This window comes from Mizuhopecten yessoensis, unplaced genomic scaffold, assembly GCF_002113885.1.
Source record: "Mizuhopecten yessoensis strain PY_sf001 unplaced genomic scaffold, ASM211388v2 scaffold10115, whole genome shotgun sequence".
NCBI lineage: Eukaryota > Metazoa > Mollusca > Bivalvia > Pectinida > Pectinidae > Mizuhopecten > Mizuhopecten yessoensis.
The window spans coordinates 214,528-223,439 of record NW_018408386.1 but is presented as its reverse complement, the minus strand read 5'-3'; the positions used below and the strand labels follow the sequence as shown (position 1 = coordinate 223,439).

The 8,912-nt window shown below is 36.3% G+C and overlaps 1 protein-coding gene across 2 annotated transcripts in view; it reads right to left on the bottom strand.

The window, feature by feature from the left end:
• Positions 1-1,021: 1,021 nt before the first annotated feature.
• Positions 1,022-8,912, bottom strand: part of LOC110459572 (protein patched homolog 1-like) — a 37,882-nt gene continuing 29,991 nt past the window's right edge. Inside the window, exons 19-20 of one of the 2 annotated variants that reach the window (XM_021511899.1) lie at positions 4,505-4,619; positions 1,022-2,084 (exon numbers count right to left, since the gene is read on the bottom strand). In XM_021511899.1, the coding sequence (XP_021367574.1) occupies positions 1,873-2,084; positions 4,505-4,619 (327 nt within the window). In that variant the 3' untranslated portion in view covers positions 1,022-1,872. Of the gene's footprint in view, positions 2,085-4,504; positions 4,620-8,912 lie in introns of those variants that run through there. The other variant, XM_021511901.1, reaches the window with a different exon arrangement.

The window sequence follows — 8,912 nt, the reverse complement described above, 5'->3', positions numbered from 1 at the left end:
AAAGATGACGAATAAACTACACAGAAAATTTTTCGGTGTACACTATTATTTGACAGAGGGTGAAAAAGATGACAAATAAACTGCACAGAAAATTTTTCGGTGTACACTATTATTTGACAGAGGGTACGTGAAAAAGATTTAAACTGCACTGAACATTTCCCAGTGTACACTATTATTTGAACCATGCTGTTAATACTGTTTTAATGAATGTGGCTTCATTACATAACAGCGAAGTGAGATTGTTATTATCTGTACTTCCTTATAATGCAACTTGAATGATGTAACGGGAAATTTTTGATGCAGTTTAATTTCAACCTTTTTCGTCTGCCATAAAGACGGAGAATTTCTCATTACAGCAAACTTTAATATGCAACAAAATATATATGATAATTAAATGTGAGTGGTGAATTTATACTGGACGAAAAATTTCCCAGTTTACAGTAATTATATATAATCGTGGCAAGTCACTTTTCTCTAAAGAAACATGATGTTTATGAACTTGAGTGGCAAGATATTTGAAATTACAGGAGGCACAATAAGAGAACAAAGGTCAGGGGTCATGCACAACTATTTATCCATTAATTTTATGAGCGCACAAACACCACCTTTTATAAACCTCGTCCCTTTCAAAAAAAAATCAATTAATTCCTTCTGTCAACATTTTGCTGGCAGAGTTGTGCATGCATCTCCCAAAACAAAAAATAGTTAATACTTCTAGATGGCCTAGTTTCATCTTAGAAAATATCTCGGTAGCTGTCTACGTATCATTAAAAATATGAAAACCCTCTTTTGGAGCTCGGCAAAAGTACATCTGGGTGTTATCTAACAGTCAGAAGTAAAATGAAATAAAACCAAGCACTTCTCTATTTAGTACAATATGTATATATTCTTTCCCTGATATCAAGTTGAGACAAAGAATTTGTCAGAAGTTAAATTTTCCCGACATGTCCTCAGCTTATAATGTTTTCGTCTATGGTGTAAAGATTAATATGATGCTTACCATGATTTTAAACAAGAATTTTGATACATTTAAAAAACTTCATGACAGGCATAACTAGAACATGAACTTGTCAGGAAAGGCCCTGCTAAGTACATGTCGTTAACCATGAGCACCACACGCATATATATATATATATACACACCTGTCATAAATAGGTTTACAGAGAAATGCCTATCGGGGATAACAATCAAAGAAGTGTATAAACTAGCTATTGTTATCTGTAGATGTTGCGTATGTTGTACATAGTAAAACATTCTGGACGCAATTAAAGCAATATAATTCATACATATTACATTGTACAACTAACTGACAAGAATGACATTTTCCACCTTTTTGATTGCAGAATTTTCCGAATCCCATCTATTTTCCTGATTAGGAAAATAGAACAAATATTAGTTTGATACAAAATACATTGTGCAGTTACTTGAAGGGTGGTGCATGCTAGGATGGGTTAGGTAGATTGTCATTGAAATGAAATCAAAAACCTTGAACAAATCATTATTCTAATAATTTGTGATGTAACAAGGTATTTCATTGGATAATGAAAAAAGGCAAACATAAAACAATAACTTATAATTACAATAGGGACATGATGTCACAATTGATGGATGCAAAACTGGTTATTTATAGATATTCTGGATTACAAATACTAAAATCAGATCAGTCAGAAATATTGATGTGCATGTACAAGCCAAGTATTTTGTAGAAAATGATAGTAATGAACTGAAAGTAATATAGACCTGGTTACATAGCACAGACATACCAGTTCACTGCTTTTTTTTTTATCAAATTTTAATTCTCAGCATATTAGATATTTTCTTGCTTCCCTAATCCATGTAAAAGTAGATAAAAACCCTATGGTACAATCAATGTTAATAATATTGGTTGTTATAATAATACTGGTTATAATAATCAGGAGAGTAAGGATAATTGGTATAATACCAATAGCTGTACTCGTCCTGGGGACGATACTGCCATTGCCGATTTAGAAATCTCTCGCGTCCACGATAGGGGTGCATTGGCGGAATGTCTGAAATATGATCGTGTCTGTGATAGTTCATTGGGATGGCGGTAACTGGCATGTCTGAAATATGATCATAACAAACGTGTCACATCAGTGTCAGGTAGGTGTTTGATTAGCTGCTAGTTGTTAGGTGAGAACAAGAGTCTGAGAGACAAATAAACTATATATTCAATATGTTGTTTATATATTTAATATAACACAATACGGTATAAGTATTGACATAAATTAGTAAGTGCTGCAAAGTATTGTCAAAAGACCTAATACTTAACTTTTCTACTTCATTTATCACTGTAGAATATATATATGCCAGCTAGAAATATTTTACTAGTAAAATTGGCATTCAAAAATGGACGGTAATATTAAATGGAGAAAAAAAAATTGAAAATGTATATAGACAGTATATTAATAAATGATGATGTGATGGATGGATTTTCAAGAACAAAATAAATAAAGGGGACGGACATTTCATAAACAAGAACCAAAGACGATTAATTTTGAGAATGTAAAATTTAAATGGATCGGCAAAGAATGGGCAAACTAAATTAATTAAACATCAAACAATAAAAATAACAAACAAGAGGCCCAATGGGCCTAAATCGCTCACCTGGTATTAATCTCACAAATAATCTTTAAAGTGGACTAAAATACAGCTACAGGCAGAATATCAGTGTTTGACTCATAAGAACCTATTAAATGATTTAAACATATGACGCCTGTGACCTTGAATGTCAAACAAGGACATAAGGTTGAACAGAGTTTATAGTCGTCCAACCAAGCATGCTTCTGGCAAAATATCATTACCCTGGACCTTTTGGTTATACAGAACAAGTCATTTATTTGAAAAAAAATGGTAGTCCTTAATCCCAGCATGTTAATGGCCAAATATCATCATCCTTAGCCTTTTGCTTATTGAGAAGAGGTCGTTTAAAGGTTTTAAACATATTTGACCCTGTGACCTTTAATATATAATGAGGTCATTCGTTTGAATAAACTTGGTAGTCCTTCATCCTAGCATGCTACTGGCCAAATAGCATCACCCTAGGACTTTTGGTCATGAAAAGATGTTGTTCAAAGGTTTTAAACATATTTGACCATTGTGACCTTGATTAATTGTCAAGGTCATTCATTTTAACAAACTAGGTAGCACTTCATCCCAGCATGCTACAGGCTAAATATTATAACCCTCAGCCTCTTGGTTATTGAGAAGAAGTAGTTTTGAAGGTTTTAAACATATCTGACCCCTGTGACCTGGAAAATGGGTGAAGGTCATTTGTTTGAACAAACTTGGTAGCCCTTCATCCCAGCATGCTAAAGGCCAAATATAATCAACCTAGGCCTCTTTGTTATTCAAAAGAAGTCGTTCAAAGATTTTAACATATTTGACCCCTGTAACCTTGGATATGAGAGAAGTTCATTCATTCGAACATATTTGGTAGCCCTTCATCCCAGCATATAACGGGCAAAATATCATAACCCTAGGCCTCTTGGTAGTTCAGAAAAAGTTGTTTAACGGTTTTAAACATATTTGACCCCTGCAACCTTGAAAATGGGCAAAGGTCATTTGTTTCAACAAACTTGGTAGCCCTTCATCCCTGCATGTTACTGGCCAAATAACATTATCCTTTCCCTCTTAGGTATTCAGAAGAAGTTGTTTAAAGGTTTTAAACATATTTGACCCCTGTGACCTTGAAAATGGGTGAAGGTCATTTGTTTGAAAAAATTTGGTAGCCATTCATTTCAGCATGTTACTGGCCAAATATCATCACCCTAGGTCTTTTTGTTATTCAGAAGAAGTCATTCAAAGATTTTAACATATTTGACCCATGTGACCTTGAAAATGGGTGAAGGTCATTCATTTGAACAAACTTGGTAGCCCTTAATTTCGGGATGCTACTGGCCAAATATCATCATCCAAGGCTGTTTGGTTATTGAGAAGAAATTGTTTCAAAGGTTTTAAACATATTTGACCCATGTGACCTTGGAAATGGGAGAAGGTCATTCATTTGAACAAACTTGGTAGCCCTTGATTCCAGGATGCTACTGGCCAAATATCATCAACCTAGGCCTTTTGGTTACTGAAAAGAAGTTGATTAAGTAAAAAGTTGACGCCGGACAGACGGACGACGAACGGACGACAGACGCCACACCATGGCATAAGCTCACTTGCCCTTCGGGCAGGTGAGCTAAAAATCAAACCAACTAACAGTAAGAAAATAATTTCACAGACAAAAAAAGTCCAATACATGTATGTGCAGTGTCATCGTTATCACAGCGGTATACAAAGAGATGTACTAATGACAACAGGCCATCTCCTCTTACATACAGAATCTAGTCCATTCCTACTACATGAATAAATATTCAAAAAACATGCTATCGTTTTTTCGATGTAATTATCACAGCTGTTTCATCACACCAGACCAGGTGTGTTGACTAGGAATCGACAGGTGTGACATGTCGCACTCCCTGACTGGAGTCCTTACTTGTGGGTCGTTGCACCACCTCTGGGTTGTAGTCAGGTGGTGGCTCCACACCCCTATCCTTGCCTCGTCCATTAACATGACTCTTCACAGGTGGTTTGGAAAATTGGAGATCATGCTGCAAGTAGATAAAAATATGTATCAGCCGGTGTACTCTCCTTTTCATGTTTTATTTCAGTGCGATCCCTACAAGTCAATAGTGTAATAAAGTGTTCCTTCCTAGTCCATAGTGCTAAATAGTGTTCCATTCTAGTCCATAATGATATATAGCCATCCCCACTAGTCAATAGTGTAATATAGTGTTCCCTCCTTGTCCAGTATTCCCTCTTAGTCCATAGTGTTATATAGTGTTCCCTCTTAGTCCATAGTGTTATATAGTGTTCCCTCTTAGTCCATAGTGTTATATAGTGTTCCCTCCTATTACATAGTGTTATATAATGTTCCCTCCCAGTCCATAGTGTTATAAAGTGTTCCCACCTAGTCAATAACATTATATAGTGTTCCCTCCTTGTCCAGTATTCCCTCCTAGTCCATTGTGTTATATATTGTTCCTTCTAAGTCTAAAGTGTTATAAAGTGTTCCCTACTAGTCAAAAGTGTTATATAGTCTCCCTGCTAGTCATTAGTGTTATATAGTGTTCCCTCCTAGTCTCTTGTGTTATATAGAGTTCCCTTCTAGTCCATAGTGTTATATAATGTTCCCTTCTAGTCCATAGTGTTATAAAGTGTTCCCTCCTAGTCAATAGCGTTATATAGTCTCCCTGCTAGTCATTAGTGTTATATAGTGTTCCCTCCTATTACATAATGTTATATATTGTTCCATCCTAGTCCTTAGTGTTATATAGTGTTCCCTCCTAGTTCATAGTGTTATATAGTGTTCCCTCCTAGTCCATAGCATTATATAATGTTCCCTCCTTGTCCAGTGTTCTCTCCTAGTCCATAGTGTTATATATTATTCCTTCTAAGTCTTCAGTGTTATATTGTGTTCCCTCCTATTACATAGTGTTATATGTTCCCTCCTAGTCCATAGTGTTAAAAAAAAATGTTCCCTCCTAGTCGATAGCCTTATATAGTCTTTCCTCCATGTCCAGTATTCCCTGCTAGTCTATAGTGTTATATAATGTTCCCTTCTAGCCCAGAGTGTTATAAAGTGTTCCCTCCTAGTCAATAGTGTTATATAGTCTCCCTCCTAGTCCATATTGTTATATAGTGTTCCCTCCTATTACATAGTGTTATATAGGGTTCCCTCCTATTACATAGTGTTATATAGTGTTCCCTTCTATTACATCGTGTTATATAGGGTTCCCTCCTATTACATAGTGTTATATAGTGTTCCCTTCTATTACATAGTGTTATATAGGGTTCCCTCCTATTACATAGTGTTATATAGTGCTCCCTCCTATAACATAGTGTTATAAAGTGTTCCCTCCTATTACATAGTGTTATATAGGGTTCCCTCCTATTACATGGTGTCATAGTGCTCCCTCCTATTACATAGTGTTATAGTGTTCCCTCCTATTACATAGTGTTATATAGGGTTCCCTCCTATTACATAGTGTTATATAGTGCTCCCACCTATTACATAGTGTTATAAAGTGTTCCCTCCCATTACATAGTGTTATAGTGTTCCCTCCTATTACATAGTGTTATATAGGGTTCCCTCCTATTACATAGTGTTATATAGGGTTCCCTCCTATTACATAGTGGTATTTAGTGTTCCCTCCTATTACATAGTGTTATATAGTGCTCCCTCCCATTACATAGTGTTATAGTGTTCCCTCCTATTACATAGTGTCATAGTGCTCCCTCCTATTACATAGTGTTATATAGGGTTCCCTCCTATTACATAGTGTTATTTAGTATTCACTTCTTCGTTAGTATTCCTTCTTAATTAACTCGTGTGCTACACATGTATTTCTTTCGTTTATTTTTATTACTACACAATAATCATAAAAAACCTGAAACATTATTTAATATTATTATGCATTAAGCATTAAGAATATACATTTTTAATGAAGAATCAAATTTGGTAGAAAAACGTTGATATGTCAACTTAGTATACATTAAACATCTTAGTCTAATAAACACTGAAATTTACGAAAATTAAAAACAACAAGAAAAAATTGAATAGCTTGGCAAGCTGAATCAGTCCAGCATGCCAGAAACTGATCGCAGACTGTTGATGGACAAAAGTACAGGAAGCATGCATCACGATTCTGATATAAACTAAACGATTCTGTATCACAGCTGTAACCGATATAAACAAGATCAATTAGTTCTGGATACAGCTGTAATCACTCTAATCACAACCAATGGTGTCCAACATGATAAATTACCGTATCCCCAAGTGCATGTATCACATGCTTCATCTTTCATGCATCCATAAATCAGAGTTACTAAATACGCTTTTTGAACATTTTAAATGTGGGAGAGAAGAATTTTCAAACAATCAATCTGACAGCAACAGCCTAAAAATAATGTTCGTTTAATTGTGTCTGATCATCTATCAACAGGTTGTAAAGCCGATTACCTGTTGAATATAAAATATACAAAATATCTACCCATAACACAATGGGCACCCTAGCTAACAATATCTCCAAAAGTTAAAATAGAATCACAGAAGTTGTCACAAAATATCTACCCATAATACAATGGGCATCCTAGCTTAACAATATCTCCAAAAGTTAAAATAGAATCATAGAAGTTGTCACAAAATATCTACCCATAACACAATGGGCATCCTAGCTTAACAATATCTCCAAAAGTTAAAATAGAATCAAAGAAGTTGTTGTTACACGACATGAACTGNGTCACAAAATATCTACCCATAACACAATGGGCACCCTAGCTAACAATGTCTCCAAAAGCTAAAATAGAATCATAGAAGTTGTCACAAAATATCTACCCATAACACAATGTGCACCCTTGCTTAACAATATCTCCAAAAGTTTAATAGAATCATAGAAGTTGTCCCATAACACAATGGGCACCCTAGCTAACAATATCTCCAAAAGTTAAAATAGAATCAAAGAAGTTGTTGTTACACGACATGAACTGTGATGTTGTTACGTGACATAAACTGGGATGTTGTTGTTATGTGACATGAACTGGGATGTTGTTGTTACATGACACTGGGATGTTGTTACGTGACACGAACTGGGATGTTGTTGTTACGTGACATGAACTGGGATGTTGTTATGTGACATGAACTGGGATGTTGTTGTTACGTGACACTGGGATATTGTTACGTGACACGAACTGGGATGTTGTTGTTACGTGACATGAACTGGGATGTTGTTGTTACATGACACTGGGATGTTGTAACGTGACACAAGCTGGGATGTTGTTGTTATGTGACATGAACTGGGATGGTGTTGTTATGTGACACAAACTGGGATGTTGTTGTTATGTGACACGAACTGGGATGTTGTTATTACGTGACAGGAACTGGGATGTTGTTGTTACGTGACAGGAACTGGGATGTTGTTGTTATGTGACAGGACCTGGGATGTTGTTGTTATGTGACAGGATCTGGGATGTTGTTGTTATGTGACATGAACTGGGATGTTGTTGTTACGTGACATAAACTGGGATGTTGTTACGTGACATGAACTGTGATGTTGTTATGTGACATGAACTGGGATGTTTTTGTTACGTGACACGAACTGGGATGTTGTTATTACGTGACACGAACTGGGATTATGTTGTTACGTGACATGAACTGGGTTGTTGTTGTTATGTGACATGAACTGGGATGTTGTTACGAGACATGAACTGGGATGATGTTGTTACTGACATGAACTGGGATGTTGTTACGCGACATGAACTGGGATGTTGTTACGCGACATGAACTGGGATGTTGTTACGCGACATGAACTGGGATGTTGTTTCGTGACACAAACTGGGATGTTGTTGTTACGTGCCATGAACTGGGATGTTGTTATGTGACACAAACTGGTATGATGTTGTTATGTGACACAAACCGGGATGTTGTTGTTATGTGACACAAACTGGGATGATGTTGTTACGTGACATGAACTGGGATCTGGGATGTTGTTGTTATGTGACATGAAATGGGATGTTGTTGTTATGTGACACAAACCGGGATCTTGTTGTTACGTGACAGGAACTGAGATGTTGTTGTTATGTGACACAAACCGGGATCTTGTTGTTACGTGACAGGAACTGAGATGTTGTTGTTATGTGACACAAACTGGTATGATGTTGTTATGTGACACAAACCGGGATGTTGTTGTTATGTGACACGAGCGGGGATGTTGTTACGTGACAGGAACTGGGCTGTTGTTGTTATGTGACAGGATCTGGGATGTTGGTGGTATGTGACATGAACTGGGATGTCGTTACGTGGCATGAACTGTGATGTTATTGTTACGTGACACGAACTGGGATGT